Source organism: Cyprinodon tularosa, unplaced genomic scaffold (genome assembly GCF_016077235.1).
Source record: "Cyprinodon tularosa strain WSP-4 unplaced genomic scaffold, ASM1607723v1 ctg665, whole genome shotgun sequence".
Lineage (NCBI taxonomy): Eukaryota > Metazoa > Chordata > Actinopteri > Cyprinodontiformes > Cyprinodontidae > Cyprinodon > Cyprinodon tularosa.
Window position 1 is genome coordinate 239,242 of NW_024039413.1, and position 18,149 is coordinate 257,390.

General features: G+C 43.4%; 2 protein-coding genes across 4 annotated transcripts in view; one reads left to right on the top strand and one right to left on the bottom strand.

Annotated features, from left to right (window-relative positions):
- LOC119771318 (sphingosine kinase 1-like) overlaps positions 1-7,347 on the top strand; it is an 86,013-nt gene extending 78,666 nt beyond the window's left edge. Inside the window, exon 5 of the mRNA XM_038267188.1 lies at positions 4,846-7,347. Within this exon, the coding sequence (XP_038123116.1) occupies positions 4,846-5,695 (850 nt within the window). The 3' untranslated portion in view covers positions 5,696-7,347. The remainder of the gene's footprint in view (positions 1-4,845) is intronic.
- Positions 1-18,149, bottom strand: part of LOC119771316 ((E3-independent) E2 ubiquitin-conjugating enzyme UBE2O) — a 105,324-nt gene that overhangs the window by 30,940 nt on the left and 56,235 nt on the right. The window contains exons 19-23 of one of the 3 annotated variants that reach the window (XM_038267186.1): positions 17,856-17,992; positions 17,458-17,661; positions 17,315-17,372; positions 12,565-13,345; positions 10,825-12,383 (exon numbers count right to left, since the gene is read on the bottom strand). In XM_038267186.1, coding sequence (XP_038123114.1) covers positions 12,365-12,383; positions 12,565-13,345; positions 17,315-17,372; positions 17,458-17,661; positions 17,856-17,992 — 1,199 coding nt within the window. In that variant the 3' untranslated portion in view covers positions 10,825-12,364. Of the gene's footprint in view, positions 1-10,824; positions 13,346-17,314; positions 17,373-17,457; positions 17,662-17,855; positions 17,993-18,149 lie in introns of those variants that run through there. The other 2 variants (XM_038267185.1, XM_038267187.1) reach the window with 2 other exon arrangements.

Here is an 18,149-nt window from a genome sequence, read left to right on the forward strand (position 1 = left end):
CATAATGCCCAGGTTTAATATAATATATTCAAGGCCAAAGACAAGCTGCAAATGAATAAAAAAATGTGGTATCTGTTTTTAATGAAAGGAGTTTAGACATGTTAAGATATATTTGTATGAAACAGTGTCATACATTTTATTCTGTGAGAATCTGACATTGCTCCACATCTACTGTAGATGTGAACAAGGGAAGAACATCATTGGGGCAAACAGCTAAACCAGACATTGAACAATTTTTTAGTACTTATATTTATAAGATTGAGTAGCAGTTTGTTCTAAATATGACTGCAGGGGTTTAATTAGAGGTGTAACAATACCTCTATCTACCCTGATGCATCGATTAAATAATTAATGACCCTGTTGCATAGATAAAGGAAACATTGGTCCACATTGTCAGGATACACTTTTAATTTGAAGTCAATCAATTGATTATGATAACTTTTATAGTTATAAAAATACAGTTTTTTATTTATTTAAAGATGCCTGCAAGATTTTAGGAATAAAATTATAAAATATATGATTTGATATTGGGCAGTGGCGGCCTAGTGGTTAGGGCATAGAGCTTTGATCCCAGAAGTTCTAAATTTGAGTCCCACTTCCACAGACTGCCACTGTGGGTCCCTGAGCAAGACCCTTAACCCCACTCTGCTCCCTGGGCGCCGCACAATGGCAGTCAAAGGGATGGGTTAAATGGAGAGGTGAATTTCTCCAACGTGAGATCAATAAAGTTAAATTATTATTATTGTTATTATAGAAATGTAAATAATTAAAAGGTAGAAGATATCGCGTTGTATTGATCGCACATCGTAATTAGCCTCATGAGACCATCCTGATCTCGCGAGCTTTCAAGGTTTCACTCGCAGATCAGTCTGAAGACTCTCCGTTGAAGAAAATTTGGAGCCGTTCACCAAACGAACGTCCGATCAGCGTTGGCTTTGAGGCGGGTTGAGGTGTGACGCAACGAGAAGCGCGACAGTTCAGTCTAAAGAACATGGCGGCTTCAGCCGATGAAACTAGCGTTAGCGTGGCTATGGAGCAAGTTTTATCGGAATTACAGAGTATTTCTTCACTGAAAGAAGAGCAAAACACTGCTCTGGAGGCTTTTCTCAGAGGAAAAGATGTTTTTGCTCTTCTCCCGACTGGTTTCAGCAAGAGTTTGATCTATCAATTGGCTCCTCTTCGTCGTCGCTCTGTTAGAACGTCATATGCTTCGTTGATCTGATTGGTTTATTTGGCCCGTCTATCACCAACATAGGCCAATCAGCTAACCAGTATTTTCACCCCTTCCCAAAATTACTTCAACGGAAGGTTTCCAGATGGATATGCAGAGCAAATCCATCTGGCGGAGTCAGGTTAGCCCAGAGGGCCTGTTGGGGCCAGAATACAGCAGCCTGGCTTCTGTCAGTGTGCCCCAGGGCAGCTGTGGCTACAGTGAAGCTCACCACCATCAGTGAGCGCGTTTATGGGTGGATGTAGTGTGAAGTCTCCTGACTTAACGTAGTGAGTCTCAGAGGTCCTTTCAAGCTTTTCTGCTTCATTACAAATCCATAAGGGGAAAAATACTAATTTGCTTTGACTAGAAAGACGAGGTTTAATGTGTGAACTTTAAAAAGGCAACAAATGTTTGCAATAAGACCCGGAAAGTTATTCTCAATCTTAATGTTGATTTCAGCTGGAAATTATTCCTTAAACCTTCTGAGCTTAAAGCTACAGTGTGTAATAATTACAGGGATATACGGTCAGAAATGTAATATATTATACATAACTATGTTATTTATCATCATCTACGAGCTCAGCCTCTTAACCTTAATATTTGCGTTGCCTTAGAATTCGTTATTTATAATTACATAGGAGCGGGTCTCGCAGCCATGGAGGCAGACATCTTTGCGCTACGGCAGCGCAGAGCCAACAAACTAGCGATTGCGAGATCGCCCATTACAATAACATGCTGCGTGACGATGCTGTTAGTCTCCAGTATATTTCCAGTATATTTATTCAGCAACGTCCCTGACGTTTCACAGGTAATGATTCAGTAATTTTCTGTAAAATAATTTTCTGGATATATACCTCGGTTACTTCTCTCCGGCTCCTTTGGAGATCTTCAAGCCTTTCCTCCTCTGCTCTAGTCACCCCGCTGGCACCCCTCCCTCGCCTGGCCCTAGCTGCACGCCCACCCCGCCCTCTCTGCCCTCTTCCTCGCCTTGTAACCCCCGTGCCACAAACAAGACTTAGACTCTGTAAACGGGGAATATATATTCTTCCAGCGAACACAATCTCGCTGTTAAACTAATGACTACAATTACTTCGTCTGTTTTTATCACCATGCAAAGCAGCTCACCAAAACGTCACAACGACGTAGAAAAAATAACAGGTATATTTGTCATCTTAAGTCTACATGAAATCTATACCCTACACAGACTAATGAAATACTATCTGTAAAATTATCTATGTAAACAAACCTCATCAGTTGAGAAGGTAGGTGATGCAGACGTCGTGGAAGACATTTTGTCCCGTAACGCTCGCCGTACTGTTGGGGGGGAGAAGCGGGGGGGGGGGGGGGGGGGGGGTTGGGGGGGGGGGGAGATGTTCATGTTGCTGCGGTCTGCAGTCTGGACGTTAGATGTCGCTGAAAATTACACACTGTAGCTTTAACAGGCGTGTTTTCACCGTCATCCTCTGAGTTCTCTCTCATTTTATCACCTCTGTCCGTACCAAACGACAGCTTACCAACTTTCTCCACCTTTTAATCATTTTGGGTGTTATTATGCAGTATATAGTGGCTGCTTATTTGTTCTGGTTCAAAGCCACTATATTGCTCAATAAGATTAGATTTTCTTTCTTTCTTGATGTTCATTAGCTTTTCTCTCAGCTGACGCGTCTATGTCCGACGAAATGTTCTTGAGCGTTAAAGAAGTACTAACTAATCCACACAAACTTTACTTTTCTTTAAGCAAATATTACAGAAGCATTCTTTAATCTTGCTCAGCATTCCTCATTTAACGGTCAAAAACCACGTAGAGCTCAGTTAACCACGTTCTTACTGCAAAAACGATCTCAAAAGTAGTAAAAATGTCTTAAATTAAGGGTATTTACCCTTGATTTGAGCAGGTAAATAAGATGATTTGCCAATGGAATGAGTATTTTTACTCTTAAAATAAGGTATCTAGATATTATGCAGTTGATATATGACAATGCAATTGTTTTTTTTATTTTATTTTAAGTGTAAATTGTCTTGTTCCAGTGGCAAAGTGTCTCACTTAAATCCTTAATTCTAGAAAAAATGCACTTATTTTAAGAAAAAATGACTTATTTAGATTTCATTTTTTTGCAGTGCTGTTTTCTTTCTAAACTGACATTAAAGCACTTTCCATATATTTTCAATCACGTCCTTTAGGTGGCACTTTTCTACTAAAAACATACAAAAATAAAACCTTATTATTAAAAAAAATATCTAAATATACCAAAAGCATACACAGTATATTCTGCACTGATTTTGCAAAAACTTTACTATTTTTTCTACAAAGCAAAATGTAAATCTCACCACATCACAAGTCTTCTATTTTGGTCAGAACCATTTTAGTAAACAACAAACATTCAGCTTTAACATCAAAAGAAGGAAAATACTCCAATTTTGTCTCATATTTTCATTTATTTATATATATGTATAATTTTCAAATCCCTTATTAATTTATTTTAACTATCAAACAGCCATTTTACCAACAATCAATTATTGAAGGACCTGATGCGAATCCCTTAGTTTTACTTTCACTCTTATTTAAAATAAATATTCTTAAACAGGACTTGTTTCCATCTGCCACCCCAGACAGGTTGAGAAATAATAAATCAAAATGTATAACATACAACAACAATATAGAACATTAACGAGACTGGACCTAATCAAAGAAAAGGTTCAAAATGTTCAGAGTTTTTCTTTCATCGCAGATAAAAATCCAACCTATTTCTCCCATTACGATTGAACATGGTTTGGGCGGTTAAAGCAAGCAGATCCATTTGTGCGCGTTGATGTGACCTTTCACCTCTGTCTGCATCCTTCCAGATGGGGACCTCCCCCTCCCCCCTCCACTTACATCTCCTCAATACTAAAAGGTCACAGTTAGCTCTCTGCTGCACAGCAGCTCTGCTTTAAAGGAAAAGTCCAGTCAGCAAGAAATAATCAATGGATCATTATTTATACCTAAAACTAATACGTTCACGGTGAGAGCATCCAATCACATCTGGCCTTCCTGATCAGCTGATCCAGACGCTTCCTCTCAGCTGCAGATGAGCCACTGCTCCATCAGACGGCGAGTCAGAGAAGGTGTTTAGGAGCACCTCCTGCACTTAGAAAGACCTCCCTCTCTGCAGAGGCAGTGAGGAAGTGGGGGCAAGTTTGTTCAACAACGGAGGGAAATGAGGGCCAAAAAAGAGCGGAGATCCAGGTGGAAAAAGGGTCCCAGAGTTCTTGCGGACCTCTCTCTTCTAGTCGGTCCATCTAGATCTGACCAATCAGAGGCCTCCTGTCTGCGGTCATCTACAATTTAGGAGCAGTGTCTGCAGAGGGGGCGGGGCATATCTGAGTTCACTGCGACACATGCAGACGACCTGGTTTCTGAGTATAAATCAGCCTTAAGGAAACCTCCATGTCCTGGAGGGGGCAGCAGAGAGCAGCAAAGCCAATTGCAAACATTGGATGCAGTAACCCACCTTTAACTTGAGGGGGCGCCAAACAGATTGATTTCAACCTATTTTCCTCCTATTCTGGGGCCAATAAACCAAATGTGGTAAATTATCAGATTAAAGTAGACTGTGAGTCAGCTGCTTTAAGTTTTCTCTTCTCTCCTTCAGAGTATCTCAGGTCACCAGCGAGGAGCTCCTGGTCAGCTGCGGCTTCCTGCTCTGTAAAGGACAGGTGTCTCACATGGACCTGGTCTCCCTCCATCTGTCCTCCAACCAGCGGCTCTTCTCCTTCCTCTCCCTGGCCTGGGGCTTCGTGGCGGATGTCGACGTCGAGAGCGAAAAGTATCGGCACGCCGGAGCCGCCCGGTTCACCGTCGGCACGCTGGTGAGGCTGGCATCGCTCCGCATCTACAAGGGCAGGCTGGCCTACCTTCCCGCCAGCAGGGGGAGCAGTACGGACAAAGGCTTGCAGAACGGCGCGGCGGCGTGCTCGACACCGTCCTCTGCCCCCAGGCCACTGGAAGACTCTTTCCCCAACACCTGCCACTCCAACAACTCTCTAAAGCTGAGGAGGTCGGAGGGCAGGTGTCCCCAAAGTGCCCCCAAAGACGTCCACGGCCCGCCCGACAGCCTGCTGCCGCCTCTGGATCAGCCGCTGCCGTCTGACTGGGTGCTGGTCCCACAGGAAGACTTTGTCCTCATGCTGGCCATGTTCCAGTCCCACCTGGCTGAGGACCTTCTGGCCGCGCCTGACGCCCGCCTGGACGACGGCGTCATTCATCTCTTCTACGTCACAGCTGGAATATCTCGCAAAGCGCTGCTCCGACTCTTCCTAGCGATGGAGAAGGGCGCACATCTGGATACAAACTGCCAGCAGCTGGTTCATGTGAAGGTGAGGGCGCTCAGGCTGGAGCCCGGCTCAGGCAAAGGGGTGATAACAGTGGACGGAGAAGTGGTGGACTACGGCCCCATACAGGCCGAGGTGCACAGAGGCCTGGGGAGGCTGATCAGCGGATGAGACCAACCCAGGCAGCTTCCAGGAAGCCGCGTTTCATCCCAGCTTCATCTGATGAGGCTGATGGAGATCAGATTCCCCAGGAGGATCTCTTTCCATCACAGATCAGGCATCTAGTTCATGTCTACAAGCAGCATCTTCTTCGCACTGTTTAGAGTTTGGTCCGCCTTAAAACGAGCAGCTGGAGCAGAAGCTGCATGAATGCTCTGGGTGCATTAAACAGCCTGTGGATGGCTGCATCTTCACCTGCAGAAAACAGCCTGAAAGAGACAGTCTGCAGGAGTCAGATCAGTCCTTCTAACGATAAATAACACCTAGAACACCCACCGACTCAGAGTCTGGCGTAAAGTCGAGCCTCGTTAAAAAGTGGAAGCAGAAAATACAAACTTTTGATAATTTTTCTAAATTTTAAATCAGAAAATGATGGCAGCCTTCTGAGGATGATTCTCTCCCTGTTTTGCACAGAGAGACATTTATTGTTAGTTATTAATAATTTGGGGTTTAACCATAACTAGTGTGTTCTTTGTCCTGCATGGGTGGCTGTAGGGGTGGGCCTGCAGGGGCCAGTGCCCCTGTGGGACTGGTCTGTTGTCGCCCCTGTGCTGAAAACATAAACTTCTAAAAAATATATATAATTTAAGTCAGTTTTTCTTTAAATGTATGTCTATTACCTTTTTTTAAGCAGGTAGGGAAGATCTTATATCAAGTGTAAATTATCTAATTATCTTGTTTTGGAGCCAAAATCCTCCTTTTTCAGATCATCTCAGTTATCGACGCAAATTAAGGGCAAATAAACTGAATGTTACTTATTTAGATCAGTTTGCAGTGTAATATTTAATCTGGTTTTTATTAAATTAGCTGATTTAGAGTTTCAACTTAAAAATTTATTTGAACAATAGTTTAAACATTATAGAAATTACCAGCGTGTTGCTCCTTATCAAACTAAAACATGCGTTCTTGCTCTGTTTTTATGAATGAATTATTAGGGCCAGGCTAGAGAATATAGTTGTAATATTACAAGGATAAATTCATCATACAAGAACCCGTTTCAGAAAGAAAGCTTGGAGCTCCGCCCAGCAGATGACGGCCAACCAGCTCCACCAATCAGCAACCAGAGTCCACTTTGACATCCTGCCCAGTTTGATGCTGCTGCTAAAAGATCCACATTCCTCATTTTAGGGAAGAAAGCGCTTCTAGTAAGAGTTGTCATAAAATACAACTTTATTCTTGGAATTTTATGAGTTTATTCTCCAATACTCCGTAGTTTTTGCCCCCCCGGCAGTAAATTAACTCTAGAACAGCCACTGCCTCCATGAGGCTGCTGGTTAAAGGGTGTGAATCCTTCAGACCTAAACAGTTCCCCTCTGCTCTTTAGAAAGCCACACACACCCTTCATGTTTCATTGTTCTGAGCCAAACTTTAAAACCATCTAAAATATTAACGATCATATTTATTTATTATTAAACGCTGTCTGAGTGCAGCGCTAAGCTCAAAGCCCAAACAGACAGAAGTAAATCACGTCCTTCTTTGCCAAGCAGCAGCTAAACGCATTAGCTGTACGTTAGCATTCGTTTGTCGATGCTCTGCAGGAAAACAGAGACTTGCAGGCGTGTGAACGTACCTCGAACCCAGAACCTGCTGGCTCTGCTGCAGGGGCTTTCTGTCTGTCTGTCTGCGGGTATTCAGAGTTCCTACACTCATCGTTACCAAGGTGTCTTTAACATTAAACTGAGGAACATAAAGCCGTTTAAACATGTTTTAGATTTATTGTCCCGATGCAGTGAGGCTGAAGGTAAAGCTTTAACACACATTTTGACAGGTTTAAAGTTTGAAGACGTTTCTCTTCCATCCAGGAAGCTTTTTCCAATTTAAAATGTCAGAAATAGCGTTGAGTTCCAGGTTTTATCCAGCAGCCCAGCAAAAGCCTTCTGAGGAAAAACAAGGCTTTGTTTTCGGTCTACTTTATAAAACCTGGATCTCAGCACTATTTCTTGCATTTTAAATTGTAAAAAGCTTCTTGGATGGGAAGAGAAACGTCTTCAAACTTGGAAAGAAAGTCCAATGGATTGTTTTTTTTTACTTTTTTGGAACACCGCTGACTGACTTTTAAAAAAATCTTAAATGTATTTATTTAAGTAGCTAAATAAGATGATTTCCCAATGGAATTAGTATTTTACTCTCAGAATTAGAGAATATGCACTTGAAATAAGAAAATGCAATTGTTTTTTTCTTAATTTAAATGTATATTTTCTTGATCCATTGGCAAAATATCTCTCTTACCTAAATTCAAGAAAAAAAAAATCCTTTATTTTAACCCTGTAATGCCAAATGTATCATATTTGATACATACGGTTTCTGAAATGTTTGGCGTCTGACACCTTTTGCATAATTTAATGGTAAAAACTTTGCTCAAAATCCTATTGTACACAATCAGATATACCTGATAACAGCCAGTAGAAGACTACACAAAAAATAATCTTCACTTATCGCAAAGTAATAAATTATTAATATCAAAAATGTATTTCTGTTTTTTCTTTTTACATATTTTGTTAAAAGGCCAAATAAGGACTTAAAAGGAAAAAAAAGTAATTTTCTGTTTTGTTTTATTCTTGGATCGGGCTTTAAAGGGTTAATGAAAAAAAAAAAAGACTATTTAGATTTAAATGTCTTTGCAGTGTAAGACCATTTTTTTTTTTGTCTGTAGTTGCCATCATTGTTGGGACAAACTCCAGAATGACTCTGCTGCTCTAGTGAGATAGAAACCTGCCTCCTCTGTCCTATCTGAGGACGTCGGTCTGCAGCAAAGCATGAGATCAAATTAACCGATAATTAATCTCTCAGTCAGATTTCCATCTTCTCTGCTTTAGTTAACAAGTTTAGCAAAGAGCTGCACTTTTACCCTTTATCCTTCCTCCATTTTCCCTGAGCTGGTGTTTTTGTTTGCAACTTAGTATTTGTGCCTTGAATCTGCTGCCTCCTGCTGGTTAAAATGTGCCGCTGCACCGACTTGTGTCGCCTGCTGACATTTAGTTTTTAATCACAATTGAGGATTTTTTTTAAACATGCTTTTATGTTAAATCACAGGGTTGTTTATAGGAATATAATCAACCTGCTTGGCGCTGCAGTTTATCTGGAGAACTTCGCCAGCTCTGCTGCGTTTAGATGTTTATGCTGAAGGAAAGTTTCCTTCTTTCTCTGGAACACTGACCAAATGAATGAGTTGTATTTCTATTCTCAGAGATCTATTTTCTTGATTTTAGACAAATGTCTGTATATTTTCTATTAAATTAAAGAAGCTGCACGAGTGGGTTTGATGAAAACCTGAATAAAAGAAAAAGATTCTGCCTCGTTTGTCTGTTTTTTGCAGTTTAATCCTAAAAAAAATCCCAGAATTGTTTGGGGCCACTCGAGGCTCCCTGTCTGTCAGCCCAAACCTGCAGCTCTGAAGGATGATGAGGGAAATCTGCTCCGCTTGTTTCAGGTATTTCTCCTCCTCCCCACACCTGAACTCAAGAATGGTTACCAAGTCTCAGAGGAAATGCAATCATTGGATGCAGGGAGCAGAAACATCTAGAACCACAGGTTACTCAGTCCTGGTCCTGCAGGTCCGGTTTGCTTCACCTTTTTTCTTTAGATGCGTCTCTGCTTCAATATGGCCGACTTTAATAATATGTTTATTTAGCAGGACTTCAAACTGAAGAGGTAAATCAGCCAAGTATGAAAGCAGAGAGTGATCTAAAAGCTGCAGGACAGCATTCATGCACCAACCAATGGGTGCAAAACCTGGAGTGCCTGGCCAATAGGAACATCAGCACGAGACGGAGGGGACAAGGAGAAGATGATACGGGGTAGAGATCATCAGTTAAGGTGGACCCAAAGTTCCTCCATCCTTTCCAGCCTCAGTAAGACGTTGAAGGCTGAAGAGTTTTAGAAGCTTAAAGTTCTCCTGGACCTTATTGCTGCTTCTTAGTCTTCACGACGAAGATTTAATTACAATTGTTTATTCTAAGCTTTTGATTAAATGAGATTTTATTGTGAATTTACAGATTTTCTCACCAGTAGCTTTTCTATTATTGATATTTTTCATTTTCTTACCATTTGTTTCTGATCTACTTGTTGTTAAACTTCAACTTATTGCTATAGAACCGATTCACAACATGCATCATCTCAAGGCTCTTTAGAGTTCAGATCATCCAGTCAGATTGATTCAAAGTTTTCTATCTAGGAAAATTGCATCGACTGGAAGGCAATCCCTCACACTTAGCATGCTTGTAGTGACAGTGGAGAGGAAAAACTCCCTTTGAACAGGAAGAAACTTAAGTTTCTTTCAGAAATGGGCTCCAATATAAAAAATATCAGAGCTGGAAAATGGGATTAATCTCCCAGACCTAATGGGGAGAACACAGATTCCTGATTCCAGTCGCTTTCAGGGACACCAAACCTTAAAGCAGGGGTCACCAACGTGGTGCCCGTGGGCACCAAGGGGCCCTCAACGACAACATGGGGGGCCCTCAGCATCTTTTGAAAACAGAACAATTCACCAGTGGACTAAATCTGAAATGTTATATTTTACTGAAGTTCTTATTTTAAGGCATTTATGAAGCATTTTATCACATCAATAAATTAGAACATTTGAGGATTTATATGGATTTCATAATGAGAATATCTAAAAGCAAATTAAAAATGAAAAAAAAAACAATAGAAATATGTTTATTATCTATGAAGTTCAGGTGAACGCTGACTCTTCTAGGTCATAGGTCAGTATTGGGAGCCCGTCCTATGACTCAGTACCCATAAAGTAGCCCTCAGCCTTAAAAAAGTTGGTGACCCCTGCATTAAAGGTACAGCGCCCCTAGTGGCTGCACACTCTACATTAATGTAGGTCAGTCACATTTATTCCAAACAATTTATCATTAAATCTGCAGCCATAATAAGACATTTAAAAAGCTTCCTGGAGTGTTTCTACTTTAGCAACATGCTGCAGATCTCCTCCAACAGGAGGATTTTCTACATGAAGCAAACCTGTTGATGAACGGCCGGTTCTTCGTGCGACACATCCACAGGTCTCCATGAAATATAACCGATGACTCTTTCTCTCCACGCCGCAGATGCAAACAAACAAGTCAACAACATTTTAACGTTACTGCTTGCAAAGTTTAATACATCACTATACAGTCAGTTTTAAAGCAACAAAGTAAACCATAAAAAAAAAGAGAAATGTTGAGTACAGTAAACTCAGCAGTATGTACACACACCCCCCAGCATCCGAGTGACTCATCAGAACCAAAGGTTGTGTTAAATATATTCTGTATGCACCTGTATATTTCAATAGAGTTATGATGTCTGTACAGAGAGAATCAGGCTACAAACGATAACTTTATTACTTCTTTTTTTTTTTTATATATCAACAGGCCACTGTGGAAATGCAGACATCGTACAGGCGAGTTCTTGGTGGAGCCCGTTTGAAAAAAAGGGCCTTAAAGCAACATGTTAACATGCTTTGGCTGGAAAAATCAAACTGCTTGCAGGGAAAATAAGAAGAATGGGTTAAAGTCTTCACAGGCTGCATGTTCTGCCGGCTTCACATTTTCTGTTTGGTGGAGGACGAAAAGTCTAGATCCAGCTTTTCTAGATGTTTTTTTTTCCTTTGACATGATCGGCAGCGATGCAGAAAGGAAAGAAAGGCTCCAACATGGCCGCTCGCTCAGCGTTACAGGCAGACCAAGGATAAAGTCAGATCCTGAGAGGACAAGGACACATGGAGGGGGGGGTTTAAGGGACATTGAGGGAAAAAAAACCACACAGGGAAAAACAAAAACACTCAATCATTCATCTTTTTTTTATTCGCTTTAAAACGCAGCAGCTCGTAGTTCTTCTAGGAGGTCCAGAATGGCACAGTGTGCTCTTTATCAAAAACACTTTTCAGCATCAAAGTCCGTTTTTCAAGTATGTCATCAGAGGGCCGTCGCTCTCTGGTCGGGTCATAGCGAGCGCGGTTCCTTACTGATCACGGGGGAGGGGGGGAGGTTACGAGTCCGATGGAAGATGTCATCCAAAAAGATGTAAACAAAGACTGCTGATGCCCCCCCACAGGAAGCACCCACAGGTGAGTCCTCAACACATTCTGCAGCAAAGCGACGAGTCTTAGACGGAGAATCAAACACTGAGGAAATGCAGCGGGAAGATATTACGTTTGAGTGGCGGCGACACCGGCGGCTCTGAGGTCGTCAGGAACTATTCAAGTAAGGCGATGTGTCGACGTGAGATGATGAACAGATCAGCTCTATCAGAAAACTTTAGCTTCAAGAAAAAAAAAAAAAAAAAAATCAAACAAAAAATAAAACACCCCAAAAACCAAAGCATGAAGATCCTGCACGCCTGGGTTTTCACTCCTGCAGGAGGAGGCGTCCCCGCGAAGGAGGTGTGTGTAAACGTGAGGGCGAGGAAAGCGGCGCCGGCAGCATTGGAAGCGGCGTCGGCTGGCAGTTTTTCTCCTGGGAAAGTTTGGCAGGCGGCTTCCATCCGGCGAACGCTCCGCGGTTCTGTTCCCAGGCGGGACGGCGGCGTCCTCCATGATGGTGCTACAGAGAGCTGCAGGGAAAGGTCAGTCAGAGCAGCTCTGGTTGGTTTGACCTGCTCTCAGAGGAGGAGGGGGGGAGGGGGTGTTAGGCATCACTCATCTGAGGCGTAACTGAAGGAAAGGAAAGCACGTTAATGAGGCGGAGTCATCAGGTTCTGCTCCGGTTCTGGGGTGGGAGGTGCTGCTGAGGAGGGCCGGATGCAGGAGACAGACCCCCTCCTAGACTTGAGGAGGTGAAAGAGGGGAGGAGCAGTGCAGGTGTGTGTCAGAGTGACGGTGGGGAGGCACTTACTTGTCCTCTGGGCGCTCAGGGACGCCGGCGGCGGCCAGTGCGGCGCGGTACTGCTGCAGGACGCCTTTGACGCTCTTCACGAAGCCCTTGGAGAGCGGGAAGAGCGGAAAGCCCAGGTCTGGGTATCCGCTGCCCTCTGGGAGAAAACTGCGGTAGCTCTTTCTCCTTTTCTTTGGTCGCACCACAGGCTGGCCCCCCGAGGAGCTCCCAGCTGCGCCAGGACCTGAATCTGTCGCAACGCTGCGGATCACGGACCCAGGACCCGAGGGGGCGGCTTTATCTCCGCCCGGAGGGGCGCTCCCCTGAGAACCATCGCAGTCTGAGTTCTGGCTCAGCTCCTGTAGAGGAGCCGCTGTGGTGGAGGGACTCAGCCCTGAGTCCTCCAGCTCCTCCTCCAGAATACTGCTAACTCCCGGCACCCCCTCCTCGCAGGGTTTGCTGGGGCTGCTGTGGGCCACCGCCACCAGCCGCAAACCGGGCGGCAGCTGCTCGTCCTTGGAGTGGTGGCTCCTGGCGGAGGAGTGGCCGCCCTCGGAGGAATCGTTCAGCTCCAGCCACGCCTCCAGCCGGTGCACCAGCCGCCAGCCGTTGGACATAAAGTGCTCGTGGATCTCCTGCCTGAAGACCTCCACGGGGTTCTGCAGGAGCTGCGTCATGGACTGCACCATCTTGATCAGCGCCATCTCGTTGTAGCAGCGGCTGTTCTCGTAGCCCTCTTGCAGGCCGCGGTCGCTGTCGAAGCCGGCCTCGTTATAGTACGGCTCGTTGACCAGGATCAGACCTGCAGGCAGAGCAGCTCGTTAGCTCGTTAGCTCACCCAGCAGCTGCTGCACCGGCCAAAAGCTCGGCCAAACGGACCAGGAAAGATTAATATTCACATAGATGACGGTTAAATCCTGTTTAAAATCTATGCAAAATACATTAGACTGCAGTTTCAATAATTCTAACCAACTCCATCCTGAACCAGGTGGTATTTGAGCAAAGCAAAGGATTCAAACTCTCAACCTCTCACTGCCAATCTATGCAGCGTTGGTGGTAGAGCTGATCCATTACAGGTAAATAAGGTTAGGGTTTAGATAAGGCTTTCCCCCTGATTCTTTTTTAAAGTATTTAAATATATTAATATTCCAAAAGAGTTACTAAAAAAAAACAATCCTCTGGACTTTGTTTCCAAATTTGAAGACGTTTCTCTTCCCATCCAGGAAGCTTTTATTAATTTAAACATCAGGAATGAGCGGACTGGTGTCTGCAGATCAATGCAGTGAGGAATGCTCTGATCTTTATGCTGCGTTCACACCGGACGCTGCAAAAGCAGCAAAATCGCGTCTGCTGCTTCCTTTTTGCTGCTTGTACCAGTTAATTCTGACGCGCGGCTGAAGCAGCTTTGCTGCTCTGGCTGCGCGGAGCAAAAGTGGCTCTGACGCGCGTTGGGCGGAGCTTTACTATCCTTTCTCTGCCTTGCAGCTATATTTGCTGTGATCAGTGGGAATAAAGTAGTTTTAATATGTTTTTAAGTGAGAAAATACACCTGAAAACTTCATCAGTGCAGTCAGTTGATCCAGATTACAATCCTGCCTCCCAATATTATTTCTGTCGGAGCCGCTCAGACCCCCACATACCGGCGGTGCGCCGACAGAAGGAATCCCTTCAACAGCAGCCTCTGGCGGGTCGCCTCCTCGCGGTTCAACGCGGCAGCTGGTAGGTGTTTTTCATATAAATAATCCGATCTGCAGTAGAATAATAAAAGCGAACATATTCTGCCGGCAGATGTATATATTTTAAGTTAATTATGCGTTAATAAACTGTTTAAGAGGAGCGATCAGAGCGGTCTGTGTCATCAGCGCTGTGTCTCTCTCCCAGCCAGCTCCCAGATCAGCTTCTCTGATTGGTTGACGCGGCACGTCGAGCAGCAAAAATTCAATTTTTCCATCTCGAGCAGCAACGCGTTTGCGGCGCGTCACGCGCATCAGATGCTTAAACGCGCCCGACGCGCTGCTTCAGCTGCTCAGACGCGCTGCGCTTGCTGCTCGAAACGCGCCGCGGGACCTTTTGCTGCGCCTTGACGCGCGTCAACCATTGACTTTGCATGTAAACTCGCTGCTTCTGTCGCGCCAGCTGCCCCCGGTGTGAACGCAGCATTATATCCACAGACGCATGGCCCAACAGAAGAGCGCCCTCCTCTGGACACAACTCAGCGCTACATCTACACCTTATGGACAAAAGACATTCTTTAGAGGACCAGAGTAAGAAGACAGGTGGTCTGAGAGGAGCGGGAAGTAAGGCATCTATGTAAGAAAGAAAAACCGGTAATGCTTTCTACTACAGTACATCAATAACCATCTAATAACATGGTTAGAACATAATGAGTCACACTTCAGTACTTGGTAACAAGAAAAACTGTTTTTGGGTAAGTACCCCCAAATTAAGGCATATCATTTCAAAATAATAACCTAAATTATAACCATTGGGTTCCACATAATAGTTTCTATTATTGGCCACCACCTTTCAATGGCTTAGAAAGTAAATTGGAACTTTTGATCAGGTAAATAAACATTAATTAATTGAACTAAAGTTAGATATAAATAAGAGCTTAGTTAGGAATATTTGTTTTCTGTCTTCTAGGTTTGGTTTTCTGTTATATACCAGGTAATAAACTGCATTTTACCAGATATTAACACATTCATTTATTGCTGTTTGGGAAATTAATAGAGTTAAATGGCAATAATAGTTTGAAATATAAGAACTCTGACTTTACCTTGTTTGCCTAAAATTTAAAGCACAAAACTTACCAAAACTCTCCATCAAGTTTGTCTCGTTACCAAGTAATAAAGTGTAACTTTATGTTATAACCAGGTTATTGATGTACTGTAAAAGAAAGCGTTACCTGAACCCCCCCACCTTCTTCAAATCAGACAAAATTAGTGTCCAACGTTTGTGCTGCAAAAATTGTCGTTTGTGCAGCTTTAATTTTAAAGGTATAAATAAATGTTTCTACAGGTCATCAAAGGTCAACCAAGAGCAAGCAAGAAAGAGGAAAAGGGCTCTCTACCGCAGTAGACATAGTGATTCGGGGCGTTCGCCTGTCTGCTAAGCTCAAAACAACCGCGCCTGGCTTGACGGAGAAACCTGGAGAACAGCTGAGCATATTTACGACAGTGCACTTTTACTTTCGCCCTCTGGGGGGAGCCTCGCTGGAAAAGTTCGCAGGAAGTTCGCAGGAAGTTCGGTCTGGCATTGCTCCATAGTAGCGCGAGTATGATCGCCCACTCTCTGGCGATCCAATCAAATTGTCAGGGCGGGCTTTATACGATGATGGACAGATGATCAACAGTAACGTAATCAACCACGTCACCAAAGCGCTTGGGTGACAACAACAATGGCTGCCGCCGGAGAGTTGAGGTGAGTAGATTCTGCTATTAGGTCTGTTCTAGAAGATATCGACAGCAAATTAATTTTAAAAGAGGAACAGAGAAACGCGATCAAGGCTCATCTTCTTATTATAGGCGTGCAACTGCACGCTTTGATTTTTGTTGACAACAACTATGCGTGGCTTAACATACGTCACGCACTCCGTTGCTCTTATTGGTTGTAGGTCTATCCAATTGAGTGCAGTCATTTTTTTTCCTGGTTCGTTCGAAACACGCCCCATAATCACAGCTCTATGGAGCAGCATCAGACTCATTCTGACTAGAATTGAGTAGGACTACGTCAGGCTATAGTATACCTTTAATATCATTAAAATGACAGCAGTACAAATTAAAATTTTTGCCATACAAAAATATAAAATTTTAAAATCTATTTTAAATCTAAAATATTTAAATTAAATAGATTAAAATTTTAAAAATGCATATTTTAAAATATATACATTTTTTTGTACTGCTATCATTTTAATGATATTAATAATTGTTTGTAGAAGCCATCAAAGGTCAGTGAACATTTGTTCATTCTGAAACTCTGAATTTCATATAAATTCTAAGTTGATAACCTTTGATTATATCATTTTAAACTGTAAAAAAACAATAGCGGCACAAACGACAATTTTTGCTGCACAAACGTAGCACAAACGTTTGACACTAATTTTGTCTAATTTGAAGAAGTTGGGGGGGCAACTTCACTCAGGTCCTTAACCTGAGGGGGGGGGGACTCAGATTTCAGCTTTCAAAAACCTGCAATGCAGCAACTGAGTTAACTGCTTCCCGCTATCATCACAACCCCTTTACAGGAGAACAGAAGACCTCACCTGTTCAGCCAGGCCAACTATTCCCTTTAATGACCCCCCCTTTCAGAGACATAGACAGGTATGGGGCATTGCAGGCTAACTAAGAAGCCAAACGGCCCCCATTCCAAAGGGGGGGACCCGTTCATCCGTTTCTATTTGCAGGTTTCTAAGCCAGAACAAGGCTTTGTTGGTCCACTCTATAAAGCTTCAAACTCAACGCTATTTCTGACATATTGAATTGAAAAAGCTTCCTGGATGGAAAAGAAACATTTTCAAACTTTAAAAGAAAGTCCAGTGGATTGTTTATTTCTTTAACTTTTTGGAATATCTACTATAATTATCGATACATCTCACAGTTTGTACACAGGAAGAACTACAGAAGGACATTTTTGTCCATATTTAAACATTTACTCCAAACTAATTGATTCAGGAGAAATAAACATGCTGAGTTTTCCTAAAAGGCAGAAGGAGTCACTGCTCCTGTAAACAGACCAACAGGAATAAACAGAGCGAGGAGTGAGTCTGACCGACCTTGAATGGAGATGAGGACCTGCAGAAGGCTGGACTTGCTGGTCCATCTCTCTGTTCCCTGTCAATCAGGACAGAACCACAACAATCAGACCTAATGAGCAGTTAGGGACGGATAAAGCGAGGCTCGACGCAGCGGCGCTCACCCTGCCGATCCAGGTGCCCAGCAGGCTGACGCAGACCTTTCCGTTGTCGTAGAGGTTTGGATTGAGGCGCCCGCTGCACTGGGACAGGTAGCGGAACAAGGGCGGGACGGCCGGGTAGATGTTAGGCAGCTGGATGTCGAACAGGAAGAGACCGTCCTCGTACGGCGTCCGAGTTGGCCCCTTGATCAGCGCTGAAAACAGGTCCTGGGCCCCAGGAGGAAAGAAGACATATTCAGATACTCTAAAGGAGGCTGGTGTTCAGACTGAGGCAACGCAGAACCGTCCAAACAATAACTGTTAGCAACATGCTTTAGTATTATTGAAATATCTGGAGCCTTAAAGTGGATCTGAACAGACTGAGGATCAGTCCAGTTTAGCAGGAATGAAATGAAACGCACCATGCGGTCCTCGAATGTTTTCACCATGATCCCATCAGGCAGCGATGTAGCCAGCAGAGCCATCTCTTTTCTCACGGTGCTGAAAAACTTCTTGGCCTCTGCCGGCTGGAACTCCATTTTCTTAAACGAATGAGTGTCTGTAAGGAAGGAAAGCAGCAGCTTGTTGAAGTAGATTGATTATAAATGCATCAAAATGTGATCGAAGAAGGAAAAGAGTTCTCTGCTACAGAAAAGCCGGGAAAAATTATTCAAACCCCTTAAGCCTGTGATCCAGTAGATTCTGATGAGACATTC